Source organism: Delphinus delphis, chromosome 16, assembly GCF_949987515.2.
Source record: "Delphinus delphis chromosome 16, mDelDel1.2, whole genome shotgun sequence".
In the NCBI taxonomy this organism is placed as follows: Eukaryota; Metazoa; Chordata; class Mammalia; order Artiodactyla; family Delphinidae; genus Delphinus; species Delphinus delphis.
This window is the reverse complement of record NC_082698.1, coordinates 32,909,418-32,936,148: the sequence shown is the minus strand read 5'-3', so window position 1 is coordinate 32,936,148 and position 26,731 is coordinate 32,909,418. Positions and strand designations below refer to the sequence as shown.

Sequence of the window (26,731 nt, the reverse complement as noted above, 5' to 3'; positions counted from 1 at the left end):
CATGGCCTTGCCCGTGACCATTACCAGTCCGGGGGGAGATCATACTGGAGCACAGAATCCCAGCTCTCCCAGTTACAAGCTTCAAATTACCTCTCTCACCTCGGGTTTCTTTGTATCTTAAATGGAGACTACACTACAGTGTTCATTGGAGGATTAAAATGAGTTAATAGATGGCAATCTGATAAAGACGAGGCTTGGCATAGAATAGGCTTTAAATAAAATTTAAGTCCCTCCTCCTTTGCTTTTTAGAAGCAGGGAAATACAGACTGAATTTACAAACAACGTCGGGAGGGTGGGCTGTTGACTAGTTATGCCAATGTCTATAAAGGAAAAGTTTTGACTATCCTGGGAGGAGAGGTAATGAACTATAAAACCAAAGGGGTGGGTCCATGCTCAAGCCTTTGCTAGGGTGCATGCCAAGAATATTCCCCAGGGAAGCCCTGCAAATCTAAAATCTACATTCTAAACCTGGCGCTGCTCCTGACAAAAGATGTGGCCTTGAATAAGTCACTTAATTCCGCAGGCCTCAGTTTCCTCACCTGAGGAATTGAATGGCATATCTCTCTAGGATCCCCCCCCCTCAGACTTACGAGAGCAAAAGTAAGGTTACTCTCCATCAATCCAGATCGAAGAGGTGGTGGTCTACTTAAGGATCAGCTGAATTACATTGAAAATGTTTTCCAAGGATGAAAGTCAAAAAGAACTGTGACATAATGCGCTCATACGCGATGTGTCCCATTTTAATGCTTTCCTATCTTAAGAGCATATTTTAAAATATTCAGATGTAAATTATTCACGTGGCACATGCACTTAGAACGTGGGCATTTAACTGAAGTTAATCATCAGCCTATTATTAACTTTCATTCAACCAGTCCTATTCTTTTGGATAAAGGAGAATATTAGTAACAGCTAGCAGGTCTGAATCATTTAAGCAGAGGCAGCTCTAAACAAGTTGGCCAGCCCCTCCAGCTATGCCCTCGAATCTTCCAACGGCTGTAACCCATGCATCGTGCTCTCTCATTTACATATATATGCACATATACACACACAGGCACACATATGTACTTGGAAGTATGTTTACGCAACACTGCCCACGGCTGCCTAATTCCCTGGACAACGCTCATAACAGCTCTCTTAGGTAGGTGACAATCTCACTGGACCTCAGTTTCCCACTCTGTATAACTAAGGTCCTTCACTAGAGCTAAAAGCTCTTCCAGCTCTGATATTTTATGTCTATGCTCCTTGCTGAGCGATTCCTTGGCAGAAGCATTGGAGACATGCTCTTATACATTATCTCATGGAATTCTTAGAATCTTCCAGGAAATCTTTTTGTTATTATCATTCCTATTTTAATGGAGGATGAAATAGATTTACCTCCTTGATGTATCATGTACATAATAAGCGGCAGCCACAAACTTAGAAACCAGATTCTCTATTCTATGTCTAATCAGTGCCATCTCTAAGGGACAGCCCAATGCTGGCTGCTCACTCTTCTTCATCCAGAGTAGCCCTTACTGAGGGGGTGTTTTATGGGAGAGCCCCCTAAATCATCCCCCACTCCATAGCTGCAAAGATCTGCTTCAGGCTGGAAGATAAAATGCAGACCACTTGTGGAACAATGACAATTCTGATGGCAGTTAAGATGTCACGGGTGACTAGAGAGAGTCTGAAGAAGTGTCATTAGAGCCAGGGGGCCCTGATGTGACTAGATGAGCAGTCTGGCTTGAGACAAGGGGAGATTTTCCCAGCAGGGTTACTCCTCCCTTTCAGCCATCTGCAGACCTGCCTCCCCACTATGCCCCACTCCTCATGTAGAGGCCATGCCTACTCTTCCATGAATGAAGCCTGCAGCGCTACAAGCCTGACGCATACATCTTTCAAGCTAGTTTAGACCCCTCATTTGACAACATAGAGAGGAGAAGTGATGTGCTCAAGGCCACACAGAGGATTTACGGCCAAGTGGGAATGAAGACCCGGGCTTTGCGATTCCCTCTGCAGCATGCTCCTTCCCTGGTCCCTAGAAGAGGTGAGAAGCCAGGGCAAGAAACCACTTCAGCAGCCCAGCAGCCTTGGCATCGACACATGTCCCTCCTGCCCAGTTATTTTACTCTTGTGGACCCCCAGCTGGATGTTGGGCAGCCTTAGCCTTGACCTCCACCTAATGTAGCTAGATCCTCATTCTGTGATCCTCTGCTTCTTCCTTTACTTCTCTGTTGCTGATCCCAGCACTTGAGCTCCATGCCAACCCTATCACACACTTCTCTGCCCCTTTTGAATTAAGTGCTGCTGGTCCTAGCTTTTCAACTAGGAACCCCCTAATAACCTTTCAGCCTTGGTGTTAATTTATTGCTTATGGAGAGGTGCGACCCACTCCTACAGACAGTTGAAAATAGGTAGTCAGAAGGAAGAACTGGAGCTCAGGGTCAGCAGACATTTTACAGATCTCGTCCTCTGGTCCCAGTGCAATATTAATTTTAAATTTATGAAAGCTTTAAAATAAAAAACTATCATCAACAGGAAATTTTAAGAATATTATTCTAAATATTTGTTGAAATCAAATATGCAATTTTAAGACATTACATTTAAAACTTACTGGATGCTTTACGTAGAGGTAAAGTCATATTTCTAAATATTGATACTTTCATTTTAAATCAGAAAGAATAAAAACATATGAATTGAGCATGAAACAATACATATTCTAAGGACCTCAAGAGAAAATAAATAATAAACAGAAAAAAAAATAAATTAGGAAGCAGTGGGAATAAGTAAATCCAAGATTTCATTTTTGGAAAAACCCAATAAAATAGCAGACATTTGAAGGAAGTAATACGTACTCGCAAGTGGCGAGGCGGGGGAGGGCATTAATTATTCAACAACAGGCTTTGGCAAATTTGGGTAAATTCTAGGCAGGAATCAAGGCAATGTCTCACCTCACATCATAGATAAAAGTAAGTCCCAAATAAATTAGAGTCAAAAAAAAAAAAGCTTAAGGAGGGAGGTTTAGGTAATATTTCATTAATATCAAGGTAGGAAAAAACATTTTAAGAATTACAGCAAAGAAAGAATATATAATAGAAGTTGATATATTTTGTTAAAATGTAAAATGTCTATATGTTAAAAATCATGATTCAAAAGGCAAATCATAATCAGTAGGGAAAAACTCAGCATCAAATAAGAAAGGAAAAGAATAGCTAATATCCTTAGTAAATAAAAGGCGCTTAGAAAGCAACAAAAATGGTCAAAGGACATGATTTCATAGAAAAAGAAACAAAAATGATAATACTAAATGTTGGTTAAGGATGTGGTAAAAACAGGCGTTTTTATATTCAGAATTGAACATGTAATTTGATACGAGTTAGTAATAAACTAGAGACATACAAACCATATACAATCCAATAATGTTACTTTTAAAAATCTATCCTAAGTCTATTCTAAGGAAAGAATTAGGAATATGGAAAAATACTTGCATGAGAGGGTGGTTATGGTAGTGTTTATAATAGTGAAAATTGGAATCAACAATAAAAAAGTTAAATCCCGATATCTCCATAATACAAAACTTACTCGTCTGTTAAAATTATATATTGAAAATGTATTGTCCTGAGAAATTATAAGTACATGAAAAGGAGGACACAGAACAATAAAATTATTATTCCAATTTTATAAATATATACATGTATATATCATATATTTATTATATATACACATATTCACATCTTTAGGTAGTATGATTACAGTGATCTTTATTTTCTTCTTTAAGCTTTTCTTTATTTTCCAGAATTTCTACACTGAGCATGTAGCGTCCTTAAGCAGAATACACCGAACCGCATTCAGATTTTTAAAATTCTTGACTTGAAAAAAATACAAGTTGACATGACCTTAATGTGACTTTAAGACTGCTTATTTTGAGTAATTAATTCCTTTAAAAAAGGAATTATGACTTAATTAGATTTCTTAAAACTGCATAAGCTGAGTAGTGTTATTATGGTTGTCTACCAGAATGGGGATGTTGTATCACTATGTGATCCGGGTCCTATACTGAGAGACCACCCAGTGTGTGGAAAGGGCAGTAGACCAGGAGTCTTGGGCCTCATGACCTTGGTCAAAGCTTTTAACATTCCTCTAGGCCTCAGTTTCCTCCTGCCAAACAGCTATTAACACCTACTCTACCACTTTCACAGAGTTGGTTCAAAGACCAAATAAGATAATGCAGCAGGAGTCTATGAAATACAGGCTATCATGGAGGCAACAATCATCATTTAAAGAATGAGCTATTGCCTGCATGGTATTGACAGTTGATATGTACGGTCTTAAATGTCTTTCTTGATAAGGAAGTACACACTCCCTTGGTTGCAGAGGAAAAAACTCCTCCCCGCACCTCCTACACTCCGTTGTTTTCGTACTGCACTCATGAGACTGATGGCTAAGAGACCTAAGTGCACAGCCCTTGGGGGGAGGGTACAGAAAGGACAAGGTGCATCCCTGTGTCCACCTCCACCAAAATCCTAGGGAACAGTGCCTGCCTTTTTCCCTCCCTAAGAATAGAGGAAGTGGCAGAGACCTCAAATGTTCCCACAGGATCAGGGGCAGCGGGCAAACTCTACATTATCTCTGCACCAACCTACTGGATGGCCGCTTGGCAAGTGTATGGATAGAGATCTCTGATTTGCAGCTCAGGGTAACCAGTTCATTCAGACAGTACACTTATCCCCACCCACCCATCCATGTGCTACTTTTGTGAGGGCAGTTGTCAAATCTGAGTCATATTATTGTGGACTCCTGCTGCCTGTAGTTATGGAGACGGGACAATCCACAGCACCTCTGTGTACCAGAGCAACTATTCCAGCCACACTTGCTGCAAGGAGCACAGGCCCCCTCGGTCAACACAGGTAAAGGAAGGCTATTGTGGCTGACAAGAAAGTTTACCATATGCAGCCCTGGCTGTGTGTAAGAGACACCTGGGGAGCTTTTAAATATCTCATGCCCAGGCCACACCCCAGGTATAGAATTTAACCAGAATCCCTGAGGGCGAGAACCCAGTACCAATATTCTTAAAGCAGGTGATTTAAGTGCAACTAAGCTTGAGAAGCACAGGTGTAGGATCTAACACAGATCTGGGCATCTCCCTACTCCAGCCTTCACACACGCTGCCCTTTGTGGGGTCTCCTCTGCATTCCACTCTCTTCTGAGTGTGCCTTGCACAGTCTGCCTGCCATGGAGGTAACTCAACCCTAAGGCCTCTTTTCTCCTTCAGCTCCTCTGCTAGCTGGTTCCATCTGTTTGTGATTCCAAATCCCCAAGAAGGGATTCATCTTTCGCCCAACTCACCTTTTTGAACCAGACTAGTTGGGCCATGGGATGCTGACTGACCTCAGGATCAGCTACTCTGCATGAAGAACGGAGTCCTTCTTGGTCTCATAATTTATGAAAAGGGACAGAGGTCATGAGGTATAAAACCTGGCCACCCTGGTCTGCCCCAGATCTGTTTTGTGTGAAGAGGGGGTGGAGTGACACAGTTTCCCTTAACAGGGACGTTAGGATTCTTTAACACATCTGGCTCAATAACAAATCATGATACTGAAATCAAACATTTATAAAGGAACCCATACAAATTAAAGATTGGCATTTCACCCCCTTTATAGCACAGGATCTTTTTAAGTTTTTTTAAGTATGTATAGGATAATAAAATGGATAGCCTGCTCAACTATATTTAGAATGTATGTATAAATTAACAAATCTTTGTCCATGGAATCCTTGTCCAAAGAAAATTACAATTGAATTTAGAATCTAGATATTAGAATATCTAGATATTAGAATTAGAATCTAGATATTAGAATTTAGATATTCATTATTATCTTAGCCAGAGGGATTTGTTTTAGCTTTTATAAGAAAACTTTTTATTGAAATATAATTTACTTAAAGAAAAGTGTGCATATCCTAAGTGTACATCTTGATAGCTTAAATTAAGACTTAATTTTTTTGGAGCAGTTTTAGGTTCACAGCAGAATTGAAGAGAAGGCACAGAGATTTCCCATAGACCCACTACCGTGACACGTGCATAGCCTCCCCCATCACCAGCCTCCTCCACCAAGGTGGTATGTTTGTTACAACTGATGAACTTACTTGATTGCCCAGAGTCCATAGTCTACATTAGGGTTCAGTCTTGGTGCTGTACATCCTATGGCAAATGTACAGTGACATGTATCCATCATTATGGTAGCATACAGAGTATTTGCACTGCCCTAAAAATCCTCTATGCTCTGCCTATTCATCACTCCCACCCCTGCCATGATTTTTTATAAAGTTAACACCCTTGTAACCAGCACCCAGGTCAAGAAACCAAACATTATCATTACCCTAAAGACTCCCTTTGTGCCCCCTTCCCGTTACCACTCACCTTCGAGGGTAAACCCTATCTTGACTTCTGCCAGCATAGATTAGTTTTGCTGGGTTTTGTTCTTTATATAAGTGCAATCATGTAGGATGTATTTTATTGCATTCTGGCTTCTTTCCCTGGACTTACGTTTGTGAGACTCACCCATATTCTTGCGTGTTGTTGTAGTTTTAGCCAGAGGTTTTGATCCTTACGAGCTAGTTCAGCAAACACAATTCAGCCAGGAAATATGCTCAGGGCTGAGGACACAAAAGTCAATAAAGATAAGCCCGTGCTGTAAGGAACATTCAATCTAGTAATGTAGTAATGACCAGAATTTAATGTAAAGTAAATCCCTCTTTATTTAACAAATGTTTATTCAGTGTCCACTATGGGACAGGCACTATTACAGGTGCTAGGGATAAGCAATGAACAAGCAGATAAAAATTCTAGTGGAAACACTGTTTTAGTTCCCTGACATGTACGGGCTAATTCTGCCCACTAATATCTATATCCTACCCTGTTATGCATATGATTCAACATAAGAAGAACTAGTGTTAGAAGCCATTTCTTCCAGTGACTTGGAGTGTGATTTTGAAGTCACTGGTCCAACCATGGGACAGTTTGCAAACCAGTGAGCATGGGAGGTATTTCTCTGTATCTATTTCTGCCTTATTTCATTCTCTCCATCCTTGATGCTGCTTATACAGAATGAAATGAACATCTGGAACCCAAGGAAGACTTTGGATGGTAGCTTACCTTGGAGTAAGGCTGAGTAATCCTCTTGTTTCCCAGAACCATGAACTAAGAAGAGACAATTGCCAAAGTTGTGACTGAAATCATAAAACTTTGAATTTGTTTGAATAACTATGGGCATCTAATACGTATGACTATTCGATAGTGCTGACTCTTCAGAGTCTAGTGAATCACTTGAGTATAAAGCTATGTATGATGTTGGAAGGAGAAGGGATAGAAGAGAATCCAATATCATTCCAGGAATGATAGCTTAGGAAGAAATGCAAGAGATCATCTGGTTTTGTTTGTGTTTTCGCCCATTTTTACAGAAATTTTCAAGCATATATAAAAGTAGGGATAATAGTAAAATTTACTCCCATGGACCCAGCCTCCAATTTCAGAAATTACCACCTCATGCTCAGTTCATCTCTAACCCACTGCTACCCCCTCCTCTCAATATTCTGAAGGAATCCCAGATGTCAAATAAGTTATTCACAACTGTTTAGAAAGTGACATCTCCTAGTTTTAATCCCCTTAGTTAACAGGCTCAGAGAGGGTAAGTCACTAAGTTGGTTAGTGGCAGTTATTTTTAACCCCTACACCTCAAAAATAAAAGTCAAATAGTTTACTAACTGAGAATATTGGACTTTACATAGTACAATTAAACAGTACGTATGAGACATGAGGTGTCAAACTATGTCAAACTTCTGGTCTGTCCCATGACCACGGTCACATTTTAGACTCTAAGTACAAGTGAAATATGAGGTTCTCCTATATGAAAACCTTAACATGTAGACTAAATGTCACTTGAACTCATTATAAATTTGTCATCAGTACATGAAAAATTTATTTTCAGTCTTTATCAACACTTTATCTAATGAATTCCATAAATTAATACTCATTCTAAAAAAATAACTTTGTATTATTTGACCTATAATCACCTCTGTTAAGCCTCCCATTCAGAAAAAAAAATTCTTCGGGAAATTCAACAGGATGTGGGGACGGCTGGTTGATGTTCCTTTTCATCAGTTATTTTGAAACCAAATCCCTGTGGATTTTGAAATTGCAAATAAATTTGTCCAAGCAAAAGTATTCCTTTTCAACTATGTAGTAATAAAATGCGTCTGAGACTCTTCCTAAGCCTCATGGTTTCCCATCTTCAGCCTGTTCTATTTTCAAAGTAGGAGGTTAGTTGATTTTTATTAAGCCAGTGTCAGTGGCTTATCTACTATGAGATATCACAGCATAACTGGACATGGAGCTAGTTTTCTAGGTTTCCCAGGCTTGAAACCATGACACCAGTATTTGGCCTGGTCAGAATGTTCCAGAAGTTTCTAGAACAAGAGGGGGAGATTCTGCTAGTGTCTTTGCATGGAAACCTGCAACATGTTGATTTGGCTGTCGACTGCCATACTTGCCCTATTGTATCTCAAAATGTTACCCAGGGCATGTGACATCCATCCCTGTGAGGAGTGGGGCACAAGGCACCCCTCAATGAGCATTTGATGAGATAATTGACGGTTAAAAAAAAAAGCTGCAAAAATTACCTGAATAAATAACACTGTAGAAGGCAGACATCCAGACATTTTTCCATGCACAACTCCCACTCGTTTCTCTGAGAGATAAAAGCAGCAAAGATTGACAATCTGTCAGTTTAACCGTTTCATTGTGAACTTTTTCTGGGCAGGTTATTCACATCGAACTCATTTGATGTGATCAGTGATGATGCTTTTATTGGTCTCCCACATCTAGAGTATTTGTAAGTAAAATAACCTTTTTTTTTTTTAACATAATGATTCAGTAAAAGGGCTCTGAGGTTCCTACAGCTGTCTGACCCAAAATATTATAACCTATTGCAGATTCATAGAAAACAACAACATCAAGTCCATTTCAAGACATACTTTCCGGGGACTAAAGTCTTTAATTCACCTGTAAGTATGAATGTTGCTATTACTTTTTAAACTTGCCAGTGGGCAATGCAACTTGATAACCTGTGGTTAAAGCACCCACTTTGTGGGTATCCATGAAAATTTAAGAAAGCCAAATGATTTCTCTACATGCACATTTGCCTTCTCTCCCTGCCATTAGCCAGTGTGTGTCCAGGAAACCAGTTACTATTAATACTAGCCCAAACCAGCAATAATTAGGAAAACAATCTACTCCAGGGAAATTGTGTGACTGAAATAACGTTTGTAATTATCTACATCATTACTCACTTCATGAATTGACTATATAGCTTAATTTGATATTCTCTGTTTCTCTTTTTCTGTACAAGCCCTGACTTCATATACATTTAAACATATACTAGAACCACAGGCCACGTCTACGCAGCACCTGAACAACTTTTTAATAAGAAAAATATTTATTCAATGGATGATTAGAGCTACATCAGCTGTTCTTAACGGGACAATTTTACCTCCCAGGGAACATTCACCAATATCTAGAGACATGTTTGATTGTCACAAGTAGAGGATGCAACTGGGATTTAGTGGGTAGAGGGCAGCAATGCTGCTATATACATCGTGCAATGCACAGGACAGCCTGACAACAAAGAATTATCCAGCCTAAAATGGCACAGTCCTGAGGCTGGGAAATCCTGAGTAACAGGAACCAAGTAACTCTTTTCCCTTACCCTCCCCCACCCCCTACACACACACACACACACACACACACACACACACACTCACAGACAGATGTACTTTTAAGGAAACTAGAAGGGCATGGGAAGAAATGGCACTAACATTTGTTAAGTGCCTACTACTATGTTGGCCAGTGTGCTTTATGTGAATTTTCATTTAATCCTCTCAACGATTCTGCCAGAGTCACACAACCCCCGTTCTAGAAATGAGGAAACAGAAGCCTGGAGGGGATACGTGACAAGTGAACTGAGTAGTTATGGAATTATGATAACATCAACTCAATAGCTGAACTGCTATGGCTACTCATCCATTCAGGGACTGTTTCTCAAGTGCCTAATATGTGTCTCTTTAGTGTTAGATAAAGATGCAAGTCATCTAAGCATCATAGTCATTCTGTCGATTTTAACCTGTTGCCTCACAGTACCTCATTTCCAGCTCTGCCCTCTGAACCTTTATTCTAGGGTGTCTACGTGGTCATCATGCTGTCTCTACTAGTCCTTGTCTCTACTGCTGTTTGGATTTGTAGCAACAGGGAACTGATGGCCAGATGTATTTTACGAAATCACTGCACCTTTCAAGGCTTCTGTATATAGTCATTATAAAATGATGAGGAAAATAATGTTTATAAAATAAACAGTTTGCAACACTGCTTTTCACATCAGTGTTACAATGTGCTGCAAACCTGGCTGTGTATGGTACGAATGCTATGCCATTTGATTACGGAGCCAAACACCACCAAGCCTAATCTTTCAGTAAAAATAAATAAAAGAAATGAAGAAATGGAAAGATAAATGGAAGTTCATGACTTCAACTTGAAATCTACTTGATTCACATAAATCCATCCAACATGGCCTGTGTCTAATGGCTCAGCATCACGAGGGGCTGAAGGAAGGATGTAAGACCCTGGTGTTCTCTCTGGGAACCTGGACATAGCCTTGCCGTGCCCCTTAGTTCAATCAAGTATATCTTCTCTCCAGCCTAAGGGCCTACCTCACCTGGAGGGAAGAATGGAAAGAAGGGAAGGAGGGAGGCAGAAAGAGAGAGAAAGGAAGGAATGAGGGGGAAAGAGGGGAGGGGTGAGGAAGGGAGGAAAGTGGGGAAGAAAAAAATTTATACAACACCCTAGTGAAGAACATTCATTTTGTTTGACTAGAGCCTATCATGCCCATAAAATAAAATGGAAATATAAATTTGGGTCATTATGAGGCCCCTTCTTTAGAGGTATGAAGAATATAAGAAGAAGGCACTGGTATAGCATGTGCTTAATACCTAGAAATTTTCAAGCTCAAGGGAACACAAAAGGCAGGCTTCAAAGAGAGAGGCGTGACAATGAAAGAGTCAGACAATGAAAGGGAAGTCCCACCTGTCTGACAGGTGCTGGAGGTAGGAAGGAGGTTTTAGGAGGGAACAGGTTAAAGTCGATTGAATATGACCCTTAGATCTCTTGCATCTTTATCAAACACTTAGGTTGATTCGTGTGGCATTGCCAATATGAGACTCTTTTGGATCTGCAAAAATGGCATTGCCATATGGTTCATCCTAAATAGTCTCTAGGATGTGCCACACAAAAATGAATAAAATCCAGCTCCAACCTGGAAGAGCTCAGTCTAGCAAGAAGAATTAGATGAACATGTATTTTCTCACTGAGTGCCTTGTCCCCAGGTCATGATCTCCTTTCTAATTATGCTGTTCCTCCAGGTGTAGTTCTCTGCTTCTTCCTTCTTTCCTTCCTTCTTTCCTTTTTTCTTTTCTCCTTTCCTTTTTTCCTTTCAAGAAGAGATGGGTAGGGAAGATTTGAAGCCCAAATGTCCCTCTGACGGCTCAGCACATCAAGTTCATTTTCCATTATTTACCACTTATAAATAAATCTGACATTTGTTTGAGCCATTAATTTTCTTTTTAAGATTTTAGAGGTGTTAGGTTTCAAAGTGCACTTTCCTCCACCTCAGACCAATTCTTCTTAATTAAAGGCAAACATTCAAGTAGCAAAGAATTATCACCTCACCCTCTAACCTACAGAAAGAGTTTACAAAGCTTTTTCATATTCTTGACCTCATTACACTCTCTTGATGACCTTATGAAAGATACAAGGCAGGCACTATCCCCATTGGCGAATGAGAACATGGAGGTACACCCTCAGTTTAAGCTGCTCCCCAGTTAGTAGCGGTAAAAGTTAGAAGTTTCCCGAAGTCTTTAATGAGACATCTAGTGCCCTCGCCACCATGTCAATTATAGCAGGACCGGGGAATTCCCTGGTGGCCCCGTAGTTAGGACTCCGGACCCTCACTGCTGAGGGCCTGGGTTCAATCCCTGGTTGGGGAACTAAGACCCCGCAATCCATGCAGTGGCCAAAAAAGAAAGGAAAAAGAGAAAAAAAATTATAGCAGGATCAGAAAGCTTTATGGAGCTGGCTGGATCCTTCCACAGGACATCATTTGAGGAGCAAATATGGCTGGGGAAGGAAGAGAAGATCCTGAAGAGAGGAGCCCTACCCTCGCTGTAGTCTCCAAATGCAAATAGTTGGGATTAGACATATACTTTTAGACCCAACTGGTTCCCACCCTGGCCTAACATTAAAGCTTCTCCAAGGGACTTGCCTGAGCATTGATATAAATTCAGTTCATTCCTAAAGAAGCAATGAACTTATCTCACCTTCTTATACATCTAACTCAGTAGACTTACCTTCTAAAGAGACATTAATAGACAATTTAAAACTTACTATATAGACTTCTCTCCCCCTCAAACCAACCCCCCCGCAAAAAAGAGAATTCCTTATATTTAAGTCCTTACAAATCCTGGGACCCTCTCTTGATTATTCTGAATGACTGTAATATTATATATGATTAACTTAAGTGTTTGAATAGCTTATATATTTCAGAAAGGTTTGACTTTTCCTGATGACCATGTATTACTTCTGAAATCAGGGAAAAACTGAATTAAAAAATCATTTATGACCAATGATCACAAAATCTCTAAACATTTTGTACTGGTTTCTGTTAACATCCATGAGGTTTTCGTAAAGGTTCCCTCGGGCGTCACATGAGTGTCCTCGTGGCTAAGGCCCAGTGGAGGCAGGATTCTTTGCATGCATGTATAAAGACATTTGGGGAAAATGTCATCCATGTCTACCTGCTGGGGAGTACCCACTGACTGCTCACCACTGCGGAGGTGCAAAAGATATATACAGCAGTCCCCAAGCTCAGGGTGCCTGTGTGTCTCCAGTTAGTCAGGCGGGATGTCCTCATTTCAGCCTTTACAATGACATGCATGTAAAGAGGGCAGTGCAATATACTGGCTGAGGGGGATCGCTGCCACCAGACTGCCTGGGTTCAAAGCACGGCTTTACCCGTTAATAGCTGTGGGACATCAGGCAGGTCACTAAGCTTCATGGTGCCTCCAATTTCTTATGTGTAATATGGAAGTGATAATAATCATCTGTAAAAATGGGGGTGGGGATAATAAAATACTTAGGAGTACCTAGATCCTAAGGTTGTCGTGAGATTAGGTCAGTTAATCTATGCAAAGTGCCTAGAACAGAGTGTGCTATGCAGTAAACACCATCACGTAGGAATAAACTAAACCTCACTGCCTAACTTCCACTGGTCCTGGATCAGGACTCCGAATGCTGTAGTGTATTTGTCCCCTTTAAACATTTTGTATGAAATTAAAATAACTGTACTTGAAGTACCGCAAATTCAGTGAGACACCAACTCAAGCTGAGAATCTGCACTGCAGGGAGCCTGGGAGCACCCCAGATGGCCGTGGGCGATGCTTTCTTAGCAGCAGACCCCAGTGGCACTGAAACAAACGTGCTGTCTGAGCCAGTCTGGTCTGCCTTAGAGAGAAGACTTTCCAGTAGGTTCCATACTCCATAATTAGAGGTTTTCTCAGGTAAACCATGAAAACACCAAAGTGGAGGGAATGGTCATCAGTTCCATTGGGTAGGAAAGCCTGCCTGCCACTGAGAATGCTTGGCCCTTCTCAGCTAGTCTCAAGGCAGCTAGGTGCTCAGCTCAGCAGTTTCCCCGGGGTTTTAAAGAATGTTTCTTAGGTAGACTCTGAGTCAGGACCTAGAGAATGGAGCTTAGTGGCAGGCATACTTTGAAGAGCCCTCCTAGGGAATTCCCTGGTGGTCCAGTGGTTAGGACTCGGCGCTTTCACTGCTGGGGCCTGGGTTCGAATCCTGGTCGGGGAACTAGAATCCTCATGGCTCAGCCAAATTAAAAAAAAAAAAGAAGAAGAGCCGTCCTATTGTTTAGGGCTTATTACACAGTGAGGGCTCAGAGGAGGGAGGGCACTTTGTGAGCATCGTGGAGGTGGGGCAGTGGTAATTCACAGGGCTTTGCAATTTCTCCCTAACTCGGTGTCTTGGTACAAGGGCCTAAGAGAAGCATTCTCTGCTCTTTTCTTTGTCTGGATGGATGGGCTTCTTCTTATCAACTCCAGCCTGCCCCATTCATTCATTCATGTAAAAGTAGCTGTTGAGGACTTATATTATGCCAGGCACTGGGGATACAGTGGTAAGAAAAACATCCTTCCAGTACTCACTACAAAGTCATCCTAGAAAAAAAGTAACATTGATGCATGTTTTCTCAAACCTCTCATTGGCCTGTTTTCACTCTCTCCCAATCAGTTCTACCCCTCATCAGTTACCCAGATACAGCGCATTCCTACCCCATAGTAAAACCTAAGGTGGTGATGCTCATTGAGTTTTTTTTAAAATTTTGGAATTCCTTTTTTTTTAATCTTTTTTTTTTATAACCAAAAACCCCAAAAAGACAAAAAACAAAAAAACCTGCAGTTCACCCATTTCTCCCATCCCCTCAACCCCACCTCTGGCAACCACCAATTTGTTCTCTGTATCTATGAAGTTCACTGACTCTTAACACCTTGGGTATGTGAGGCTTAGAGCTCTGTTCTTTGGGCAGGAAGCGGGAACTCTCAGATTCACCTGCTGTTTAAAAGAACTGCCCAGGGCAGCAATAAAAACATGGTGCCTCTTCCTGTGTAACCCTAGTGGCTGCAGTAATTCAGGACTTGACTCTCATCATTTCACTCCCACTGTCCTATGACCCAGCCTCCTCCAAGCTCATGCCCTGCAGCCAGTTGCACTTCGTGCTGGTTTCCGGGGGAGGGACGTCCACTTAGGAGAAGTTAGCATGAGGACTTCAGGACACATTGTGCCAGCAACTATATTGAGACACATAACTTGAGAGTGATTCTAGACTGGTCCAAGACCCAAGAAATCTCTTCATTTAACCACCATTCAGTAAAAAGAACTATGGAGCTGTTCTCTGGAATAATCTTCTTTAGCAGCATTTTATTAATTCTGCATAGGCGGACAGTCACAGCAGTTCATTTGTATGGTCAGTTTTCTAAATGTTGTTTCTTGGGCAAAGACCACACAAAAGCCTTTCTCCTTCCTGTCCCCCCCCACCACCACTCCTCCCAGCTGCCCTTTATTGAGAGTAGTCCAACTACCATCCTGAGTTACCGCATTTACTTTTTCTAACACTCTTATGATATGAGGTATTATTACCTCCGCTTAAAAAATGAAAAAGCTGAGTCGCAGAGAAGGTACATAACCAAAGTCACACAGCCTGTAAATAGTGGAGCCGGGATTCAAACCAAGCTCAGAAAGAATGACTCCAAAGCTGTGCTCTTTGTCACAAAATGGACCATCACTGAGACTGGAAACTTCTGATTCAGTTCCCTTTCTTCTGTGTCGAGGTTCATCGAAAAAAAGCTTTCTAATCTAGTGGTAATTTCTAAAACGCAGAAAAACAACATAATTGACAAAAATAGATTTTAAAAGTTCTGAATGCTTGCACTTGAGAAATCTTGTATTAATTAAAGGAGGTGGAAAACATAGAAGACTTTTGAGAGTGTTTTAAATGGAATGTGAGAGAATTTTCAAGGGCTTTGGAGGCTGACAACATAGACTCTTTTGTTTTAGTTTTGTTTTTTTTTTGTTTTTTTTTTGCGGTACGCGGGCCTCTCACTGTTGTGGCCTCTCCCGTTGCGGAGCACAGGCTCTGGACGCGCAGGCTCAGCAGCCATGGCTCACGGGCCCAGCCGCTCCGCGGCATGTGGGATCTTCCCGGACCGGGGCACGAACCCATGTCCCCTGCATCAGCAGGCGGACTCTCAACCACTGCGCCACCAGGGAGGCCCTTAGTTTTAAATTTTTATTGTGAAAATTAAAAATACTCCTAAGAAGAGTATATAACATGTACATGTATAATGCTGGTTAAAAATAGAAAATTACCAGTACCTAGTACCCTTCCCTGTCATACAGCATCTGTTCCTTGTTATGTGCACATTTCTGCAGTATGGACACATGTCCCTTTCCTTGATACTATCAGGACTGTTTCTTACTTATTACCCTTGATTAGCATCAGAATCATTTTAGCGGTAAGTGAAAGAACAAAAAGAGAAGGAGAAAACAATTCCTGTGATAATAGGGCAAGAATTGGAAGAAGGGAAAAGGAGATGATTAAAGAGGATGGATGGATGGATGGGTGAATAGATGGATATTTATAAGGAAGCTATTTTCTAAGGAGGAATGAATGAATGGAGCTAAAAGGGAAAAAATGTAGAAAAAGGAGGAAACAAAGAATGTGCTGGAAGGGGGATAGATCAGACAGGCCTCCAAATTTGAGAGCTGTTGGTACTAAGAGTTGGAGGTTGAGCTGCTCTCTATAGCAAGTGGGGCGGTGGGGGGAGGGAGGAGAAGGGCAGCCTGAGTGAGAGGAGAGAGAGCACATGGAGACCATGGACACGGGGAGGCATCCCTTAGATGGAATGCCTGAGTGTGTGATGCTCATACTCAGTGCTAAGTAGAAAGACCGATGCCCAGGCATCATTCTGTTACTCGTATTTTGGAGGGTTTGCTTGTTTGTTTGTTTAATACCATAATACATAAGGGGTCATAAAATGCATTTATTTCATTTATGACTACAGTTTACATCATTCTTTTTTTTTTTTCCAGGAGCCTTGCAAACAACAACCTCCAGACTCTCCCAAAAGACATTTTCAAAGGCCTGGATTCTTTAACAAATGTGTAAGAGGACCTAAGAAATCACTGATTAATTAATTAATTTGCAGACGTTAACAAAGAAGCCTGGTGTGGATTATTAAATTTTTTAATTGGCTTTAAATTAAATGAGAATTTTTAAATTGGCTTAAAATTTGAATTTAGTTGGACTAATGTTTGAGTCTCCTATGGTATTTACCACTATATTCTGAAAATATAGTCCCAAGTTTGCCTTTGACAAAGTGTGTGCCTGTATGGCAGGGACTGATGACAAGGGACTTGGAGCGGTTAGGAAGAGGAGGGCTAGATAGAGATTTCAAGATGCCTTTTTTTTTCTCATGAGGTCCAGGAAATGGGGCTACAAAGAAAAAACATAAAGAAGTCTGGGAAACTGACAGAATAAAGATGAAAGTTTACACCCATGGGTTGGTCAGTCAAGAGAGAAATGGAGCAGGAAGTGGGGGAAGGGAAGAAAGTTTGCCTTTTCTCTCATTAGACTGAACAACAGCTCTAGGCTTAATCCCCAGGAATTTGGCTTAAGCCCCAGGAAGGGAATGAACTTAATTATTTTTGACCCTTTTTCAAACAAAAGAGCTTTCAAACTTTGACTTTTAAGCCTCAGAGTGAAAGATCTTTGTAAAGAATTTGTGTATTTTGTAGTAAGGAAAGCAAGTAATATATGCCTAACCCTTTCAAAAGCAATTTAGCTTCAATAAGTGCCTTCCAGAACATTGGAAAGGTATTTAAATGTCACAAGGTAGAAAACAGGAACAAACGAAAGATGTATGAAAACAAAGGAGTTCTTATTTTTCAGGTACTTTGCTATAGAATATATATTCAAAACAACTTTTCTCCAAAACAAAAATTTGAGTCAAGAATTTTCTCCTAAACCTAGGATTTAACTTCAAATCAGTAAGCTATGAAAAACTTCCTTTGTTCCTTGTAGTATTCCCCCCACCCCTCCTCCATGCCTATTACCCCAATTCCTGAAAGATGGTTTATTTCCAAGAGAGTGTCAGAATCAGGACACTTCCAAATAGTCTTGGACAGACCACAGTTATCCGCTCTGGTTTACAATAGCCCAGAAAAGTTGACACTCATTATTCTGGGTCAGAGTATTCTTGAGATATGAGGTGAGTCCTGAGAATGTCTTGGAAGTTAGATGATTCCCCACGGCAGCCTTGGGGATACAGCGTATTTGGGGACCCTCTGGCCCAACCTTGTGTCAGCCTATACCCCACAATAGCAAAAGAAAAAACACTTGAAATTGGCTCAGTCTCTCCAAGGAATCCCATAATGGGTTTGGCCTCTTGGGCCTACCTTGATAGGCCCAAACCAAGAATCATCTAAGAAGTGCAAGGATCCATGCCGACTTGCCTTTTAGTAGATTTCTTGGTTTCTTGAATTACGCCCTAAAACACATTTTTAAATGCTTCAACGTTTAAAAAGTATTCATATGCTGTGTGAAAAGTAGGTGGTACCTATCTTAGGAATTTTGTGTGACCAAGAATGGTTTTAGGGAAGAGATAGAGTTTTTGAACAGAAGCAGTGCAAATAAACAGAGAACTTGGCGAGCTGGGATCATATGTGGAAATTTAAACTATCTATGCTGTGCAGTTTATTATGGACATGAGCTATTATTGTATGTCTGCACTAGCTCGGCTGTGTCGACGTCATTTCCTATTAAAATTGAATTTGTAGACCATGGAATAGGATCAGGGTTAATTATGCCTGTGAGGAAGAAGAAAAGCAAATAGCTCACTCGATGTAATTAAATATGGTACAACAATCACTACATCTTTCTTTTAGACCTGTGCTGCCCAATATGGTAGCTACACATGTGATCACCAAACACTTGAAATGTGTTCCTAGTGTAAATGAGGAACTGAATTTTAAATTTTACATAATTAAAAAAATTGAATAAAAAACTAAATTTAAAAACTGATTCTCTGTTCAATCATTGGAAGACTTTTAGGTATGCTTGGAACAACTTGGGTGTATAAATCTGTTTTTTTCAACTGTAAATTTTGTTAACTCTAAATACAAATCAGGAATTTCTGCTGAAATTTTATTTTCCAAATTGAGATATACTGTAAGTATAAAATACACATCAGACTTCAAAGACTTAGTATACAAAGAGAATGTAAAATATCTCATTAGTAATTTCAATATTGACTATATGTGAAAATGATAAAATTCTGTATGTATTGGGTTACATAACATATGCTATGAAAATAATTTCACTTCTTTCTTTTTAGTTTTTTAATGTGTCTGTAGAAAACTTCTAACTACATATGTGGTTCACATTGTATTTCTATGGAGAGCACAGCTCTAGACTGAGCTACCTTTGAATCCAAGAGGGAATAAGTTATGAGGTTCCATTGACTAGGGTGGCCTGCAAGGGCACACTGTGGTCATTCTCTGAGCCCAAAATGAATGGTCAGTCAGGTTGAAGGTAGATTATGAGACATTATATAAAGCCAGGTGAGGTCATTCTGCACATGTTCATTGCTAAAGTAAAAGTCATGCCTGGGAAGGAAGGGCCCTCGTATATCAAAAGCAGCTGAAGTTTGTCTTTCAGGGACCTGAGAGGTAATTCATTTAATTGTGACTGTAAACTGAAGTGGCTGGTGGAATGGCTAGGCCACACCAACGCAACTGTTGAAGACATCTACTGTGAAGGCCCTCCGGAATACAAGAAACGCAAAATCAATAGTCTCTCCTCCAAGGATTTTGATTGCATCATTACAGGTAATGTATTCCAAATGATTCCACCTCATAAAATTAAAATAAGGGCTAATTTTTTACATATGCAGGAACTGATTCTTTAAATATATATATTAAAAACCAACTGAGCAATTTAAAAATATTATGAACCGTTAAAATTCACGTGTTTAAAAGCAAAGTAAAATTGTCATTTCACTGTTTCTCTAGAATAAATATATTTCTTGTGGACATTTGAGATCTAGCCAAGGAATGAGGCATCAGCACAGCTACTCATCATCATTTTCAATTTTTGCAGAGTTTGCAAAGTCTCAAGACCTGCCTTTTCAATCACTGTCCATAGACACTTTTTCTTACATGAACGATGAGTATGTAGTCATCGCTCAGCCTTTCACTGGAAAGTGCATTTTCCTTGAATGGGACCATGTAGAAAAGACCTTCCGGAATTATGACAACATTACAGGTACGAAAAGCCTGATCGTATTTTGAGTGGAAAGTTAAGCCACTTGGGCCAAGGGCAACAGGAAAAGATGAATGATATCAGGGAATTCTTTGGGCAGGTTGAGAATCATTTGAATCCCAAATCTACCATTTACTGAGTGCCTGGGATTGTTCCCTAAAGCTTAATTTCCTCACTTGTAAAATGGGAATAATAATACCTAACTTTCAGTGTTGTTATAAAACAATGACAGCATATGTTCAAGAAACTTAGTATAGGACCTAGCTTAGTAAATATACAATAAAAGGTGGGTTATTTTTCTTCAATGAAAAAGTACTGGACTAAGAATTATGAGTTCTAATCTAGGTTCTGCCACAAGCTAACTGGTCAAGCCACTCACCCTCACTGGGCCCCTCTTTTTAACTATAAAATAAGGAGGTTATTTTAGATCAATGAGTCTCAAACTTTACGGCAAAAGCATTACTTCTGCAAAATGTTCATGGGAAATCTCCTGAATTCCCCTCAGTTTCCCAATGGATTGCAGCAGGGCTTAGTGAAATCTAAACCTTACCTTTGTGTAAGGTTCTTCTTACATGTGTACAGTCTGTCAATTGCTTTGAATGAATCTTTAGATGAGCACTTAAATGAAAAATGAATCATATATTTGCAGACTTTCAGATGGCATCATCTAGTCTAGGATGATGAATATGTGTCATATATGCAGTCATTATCCCCTCCCTCACCCCAGACAGACATCGCTAATCTATCATGATGCTCTTTCTTGCAGAGGACAGAATCCTTCTTAACACAGTTCTCCAGGCAGTCACAATCAATCAATCAATATTGGTATATGGTTGAAAACTAGTGGCCATCTCTGATCTAGTTCCAACCCTCATTGTACAGAAGAGAAAACTGAATCCCAGAGAAATGATTTTCCCAAGGTCACAGAATTACACAGCCTTGAAAAGGGTCACAACTAGAATAATTTTGCCTATGGATGGAGCCAATTAATAGAAAGAGTTGATCCGGAACTTATTACCTCAAAGCCCTTAGAGCTGCAGTCAGAAAAAGCCTGGGACCAGATTTGCCCGGCTCTCTTTGGATTTCCTAGAGCCAAGCTCCCTCTATGAGATGAGATCAGAATCTACTGATAAATGTTAAACTTTAACAAAGGATATTGAGCTAGGCTTCTGACAGACTCCCATGTAGTTTTCTGAGATTTCCCAAAGGAGAAATCTCATCAGCTTCGCCCATGACTGTACCCCTCTTTCACTTTTCTCAAGGATTTCTCTTCCTTCTTTTCTGCCACCAGTGACCTAAAGCTTCACAAGTGGCATCTCTCTCCTTTCTCAGGAGAGAGCAAGAAGAGTTTATACATTCTAGAGCAAGAAGCAGTTTATACATAGAGCAAACCAATTGCAGGTAGAACCGTGGGCTGCCCAGACTACCGCTCAAAACTTTGTGAGGTTTTTCTAGAACCTTGTGGAATGCTGGCCAAGCTGGAAGCCCTTGTACAGCTAACTGCCCACCCCAGGTTGGGTTAAAAGCGTAGAGACGCTGGTAGCCTTGGGTTTGAATCCCAACTCTGCCTTCTCCTAGCAGCACCGAACCTCTCTGAGCTTCTGTCTGCTCCTCTGCAAAAGGGAGGGTGATAATATTTATCTCTTAAGATTGTTGGGAAATTTAATGAGATGATTTGGCAAAGCATATAGTTGGTGCTCAATAAATGGCAGTTTCCAACTCATGATATGTCTGGGAAACAAATGCTTTCTTTCTGTAAGAAGCGAGAGGAGAGGGAGTTCCCTGGCGGTCCAGTGGTTAGGACTTGGTGCTGTCACTGCTGTGGCCACGGGTTCAATCCCTGGTTGGGGAACTGAGATCCACACATGGCTTGGCCAAAAAAAAAAAAAAAAAAAGTGAGAGGAGAAAACTCAGGCTGTAGCTATGTATCCTGAACGTCTAGTACACGTTGGATGTGACATGACAACTCAGTTATTGATAACAAGGCTCCATGAGGTACAAAGGCACAGAACTTCGGGATCCCACTGCCATTGGACCTGATTAGGAAATTGGCCTTTTGCCTAATCAACCAAGGAAATGATTTTGGTGGCAGTTGCATGGCTTCGGCGTGCATCTTAACAGGCTCCAAAAAAGGATGGCCATCCTCCTAATCTCTCATTTGTCTTTTCCAGGCACGTCCACTGTAGTGTGCAAGCCTATAGTCATTGAAACTCAGCTCTATGTTATTGTGGCCCAGCTGTTCGGCGGCTCTCACATCTATAAGAGAGACAGTTTTGCAAATAAATTCATAAAAATCCAGGATATTGAAATTCTCAAAATCCGAAAACCCAATGACATTGAAACATTCAAGATTGAAAGCAACTGGTACTTTGTTGTTGCTGACAGTTCAAAAGCTGGTTTTACTACCATTTATAAATGGAACGGAAATGGATTCTACTCCCATCAATCTTTACATGCGTGGTACAGGGATACTGATGTGGAATATCTAGAAATAGCCAGAACACCTCAGACACTCAGAACGCCTCATTTAATCCTGTCCAGTAGTTCCCAGCGTCCTGTAATTTATCAGTGGAACAAAGCAATACAATTATTTACTAACCAAACTGACATCCCTAACATGGAAGATGTATATGCCGTTAAGCACTTCTCAGTGAAAGGTGACGTGTACATTTGCTTGACAAGATTCATTGGTGATTCCAAAGTAATGAAATGGGGAGGCTCCTCATTTCAGGATATTCAGAGGATGCCATCGCGAGGATCCATGGTGTTCCAGCCTCTTCAGATAAATAACTATCAATACGCAATTCTTGGAAGTGATTATTCCTTTACTCAAGTGTATAACTGGGATGCAGAGAAAGCCAAATTTGTAAAATTTCAGGAATTGAATGTTCAGGCACCAAGATCATTCACGCATGTGTCCATTAATAAGCGTAATTTTCTTTTTGCTTCCAGTTTTAAGGGAAACACACAGATTTACAAACATGTCATAGTTGACTTAAGCGCATGACACACGAAATCCTGTGGCTGCCATCAGAAACTTTCTGCAGTACATGATCCGGATGAACTCAATGCATGATGACTCTTCTTATCACACTTGCAAATGAATGCCTTTCAAACACTGAGGCTGCTAGAACCAAGCACTACCCGTAATCTCCACCCTTTCCTGTCCAGTCCAGTGGTGTGGGAAGTTACCTTTTATAAGACAAAATTGAATTGTGTAACTGTTCTTTGCAGTGAAGATGTGTAAATAAGCGTTTAATGGTATCTGTTACTCCAAAAAGAAATATGAATATGTACTTTTCCATTTATTTATTCATGTGTTCAGAAACAACTGCCAAATAAAATGTTTACATTTTCTTTCATATCCCAAAGGTGATTATTTACAGGAGTTATTTTATTCTTGGTGATGGTATGTTGAGGAAGGAATTTTATACAATAGGGTTATATTTGGATCAAGAATTTATGGTGTGCATAATGAGTGAAGATAAACACTGATACTGATTACTCATCATTTATTAATAGGACGATCAGTTGAGTTTGAACATTCAAAGGTGTTTCTAAAGGGCATGGCTTTGGGGAACATTTTGAGGTGAAATGGTGACAAATGGAAAGAAGGGTAGTGAAAGTTGCCTATTACAAGAAGGCTAATTTGACAGTTAGACCCATCTTTTTCTATCTGATAGCTCCAGCTAAAAACATCATTCAGACAACTTAGAGAAGAAGCCAAAGTCAAGATTTTGGATTTTTAAAGGCCTATTCCGGGGCTTTCTAAATGTTTGACTCTGGAATCATCTGACAGCTGACAGAGATTGTAACCTTACAGCACTTGTCTCAGATGTATCCCATATGAAGTCCTCTTAATATGATCAAGGATGCTTCACTTCTAGACACCAGTTCTGATACATTACTGACATACTGCAGAGTGCCTACGAGGCTCATATTTGATTTTCTAAATTCCTGCTCCTGGATCACATGGTATGTTAGCACTTGGCACAATGCCTGTGATAGAGCAGGCTCTTAAAAACTACTTTTGAAGATGCACATGTCTGCCTGTTATAAACTTAATAATAAACTTCATGAGGCCCTTTGATCTAATCAGTCATACTGATTTGAGTACCTATTAAGAACAGGGTATCATTCCTCTGGTTTGGGGAGGAAAACTGAGGAAAGAGGAGCGCATAGTCCTTGATCCGTGGGGCCTTAGAAGACTAATGGGGGGTTACGACACAAAAAACTACAGTTAGCAGTGAGTGCCAAATTTCACCTGAACATTCTGATTTTAAGTATCGGGGGAGTATCCACAATGAGTTCCTGCAAGAAGTGGTCCTTGTTTGAACTTAAAGGGAAGACATGATTTCAAAAGGGGATCAGGGCAGAGAAGATATTCTTGGCATGATGTGGTTCTGTGTACTGCCTTCACAGAGGGGATCAGAGCTTCCTCCAACTCATTGTTCTCCAGAATCTTTTGCCAAATGACTAGGGGTGTGGGGGCAGGTGGGACAGACAGCAACTCCACTGGCAGCACATGCCTGGAGAACTTGAGGCATCAGAGGTACACATAATAGTTACATAGTCTCTGGGAAGCAACACCTTGGGGAGTTATGCATAGAAACCAGACTCCTTTACCACAGGGGGAAGATACTAACTCTGACATCAGGGTTATGGGGGGACAAGAAGAAGACTTACCCACTCCCAATCCTACACATAGGGAGACCTGGCCTTTGAATGTCTGACTTTCTTTGCTCCCTTGTCCTATAAGCAGCACATATGTGTTGGAGAACACCTGCTTGGTACAGACTGGGTTTAAATCCAGCCCTGCAATGTCCTGATTTTGTCCACAGGCAAGTGACATGACCTCTCTGAGCCTCAGTGTCTTCATCTGTAAAGGTACAATGATGCCTACTCAAAGGACAACAGAAGGATTAAATGAAACAATGCACACATGGTGGATTGAATTTTACAAATATGGCCACAACAATATCTCCCAGCCTACTTGCTCTATGAGAACTTCCCCCAACCCCATCAAGAGGTGATGCCTAATTCCCCTATCCTTCAATCTGGATGGCCTTGTAACCAACAGAATGTGGTGGAAATGATGCAGTTTGACTTTTGAAGCTAAGTCATAAAAACAATGAAGCTTCTGCCTTGTGAAATTGGGACAATCCCTTTGGGAGGCCTGAGCTGCTGCATAGAAAGTCCTATTAGCCTGAGGCTACCATTCTGAGGAAGCCCAAGCTTTGGTCAACAGCCCCAGATAAGGTCCCAGCCAACAGCCACATCGACCACCAGTCCTGTGAGTGAAGATGGCTCCAGGTGATTTCAGCCCCCAGCTCTCAAGTCACCACAGCCCATCAAATCTTCCCAAGTGAGGATCCGGAAATCATGGAACAGAGACAAGCCATCCCTATGATGCCCTGTCCAAATTCCTGACCCACAGAATCTAAGAGCATAATAAAATGGTTGTTTTAAAAGGCCAAGTTTTGGGGTGATTTGTTATCCTGCAGCAGTAATCATGCAAAGAATAGCATGGGAAGTGCTTAACACAGAATGGCACAAGTTAGCACTCACCAAGTGCTAGCTATTACTAATGGGCTCCACACTCAGAATATTGTATGCTTTGGGGTCATGCTCTACCTTACTGTTGTAATATAATTCACCATCATTTCTTTTTTTTTTTTTTTTTTAATTTATTTTTGGCTGCGTTGGGTCTTCATTGCTGTGCTCGGGCTTTCTCTAGTTGCAGCGCACGGGGGCTACTCTTCCTTGCGGTGCAGGGGCTTCTCATTGCGGTGGCTTCACGTTTTGGAGCACCGGCTCTAGGTGCGTGGGCTTCAGTAGTTGCGGCACGTGGGCTCGGTAGTTGTGGCTCGCAGGCTCTAGAGCACAGGCTCAGTAGTTGTGGCGCACAGGCTTAGTTGCTCTGCGGCATGTGGGATCTTCCCGGCCCAGGGCTCGAATCCGTGTCCCCTGCATTGGCAGGCGGATTCTTAACCACTGTGCCACCAGGGAAGTACCTGTCATTTCATTTTTAAAGGCTATCTCCTGTTTTCAGTATGTTCCGACTCTGTGCCAGGTACTCTGCTGACTTCAGGGCTGCAGAGATAGTGGATCTAGACTCTGCCCTGTTTGTTTTCATAGAAGCACTGGCTGTTTAAGTTAGCAAACCAACTGTCTAATTTACCTCGAAGCTGAGACCCAGAGATGTGAAGCAAGCTAGGTGAGGTAAGCTACGGTCCAGGCCTCCTGACACTTGGCCCAGTCCCTTCTCCATCACATGGTGCTACCTTTCAAAACCCTCCCATTGGAACCTGGGACAGCAGATGGGGAGAGAGGTGAGGAGTGAAGAGGCTGACCGAGAAAATAAATTCGAGAAAGACTGAGAAGGAGGACATATGGTAGGGTCCACTTTTACAGGAATTGACCGGTGTTTTCTGAGAGTTGCCCTCTCTCCCTGTAACCCTCATCTACTCTATACTATGCAACTCTGCCCGCTCTCCAGCCATAAATGATTGGACCTGGAGTGAACTCTCAATCTAGGTGCTCAATCCAGAAGCTGGGCTAGGCTCACCCTAAGCCAATCCATTCTCCCTCCTGGATATCTGGAATTAGGACAGCAGAGTCTGGGCCAATTAGCCACAGGCACCAGACTTGTAAGGTGATGATCTTAAATTTGGTTCCCTCGAAGCAGTGGGATTTACTGAAGGAGTGCTCTCAGGTAAGGGAGAGAGAGGCACATAGGGCAGGGGAAGATGTCAAGCAAAGATGTC

The 26,731-nt window shown here is 41.1% G+C and overlaps 1 protein-coding gene and 1 long non-coding RNA gene across 3 annotated transcripts in view; one reads left to right on the top strand and one right to left on the bottom strand.

The window, feature by feature from the left end:
* LGI1 (leucine rich glioma inactivated 1) overlaps positions 1–23,322 on the top strand; it is a 33,523-nt gene extending 10,201 nt beyond the window's left edge. The window contains exons 3-8 of one of the 2 annotated variants that reach the window (XM_060034453.2): positions 8,793–8,864; positions 8,965–9,036; positions 16,736–16,807; positions 19,362–19,531; positions 19,803–19,967; positions 22,136–23,322. In XM_060034453.2, coding sequence (XP_059890436.1) covers positions 8,793–8,864; positions 8,965–9,036; positions 16,736–16,807; positions 19,362–19,531; positions 19,803–19,967; positions 22,136–22,971 — 1,387 coding nt within the window. In that variant the 3' untranslated portion in view covers positions 22,972–23,322. The remainder of the gene's footprint in view (positions 1–8,792; positions 8,865–8,964; positions 9,037–16,735; positions 16,808–19,361; positions 19,532–19,802; positions 19,968–22,135) is intronic. The other variant, XM_060034454.1, reaches the window with a different exon arrangement.
* Positions 1–26,731, bottom strand: part of LOC132439791 (uncharacterized) — a 91,343-nt gene that overhangs the window by 19,219 nt on the left and 45,393 nt on the right. The window contains exons 3-6 of the long non-coding RNA XR_009522418.2: positions 8,653–8,720; positions 7,130–7,174; positions 6,536–6,630; positions 6,121–6,175 (exon numbers count right to left, since the gene is read on the bottom strand). This is a non-coding gene — a long non-coding RNA (uncharacterized lncRNA). The remainder of the gene's footprint in view (positions 1–6,120; positions 6,176–6,535; positions 6,631–7,129; positions 7,175–8,652; positions 8,721–26,731) is intronic.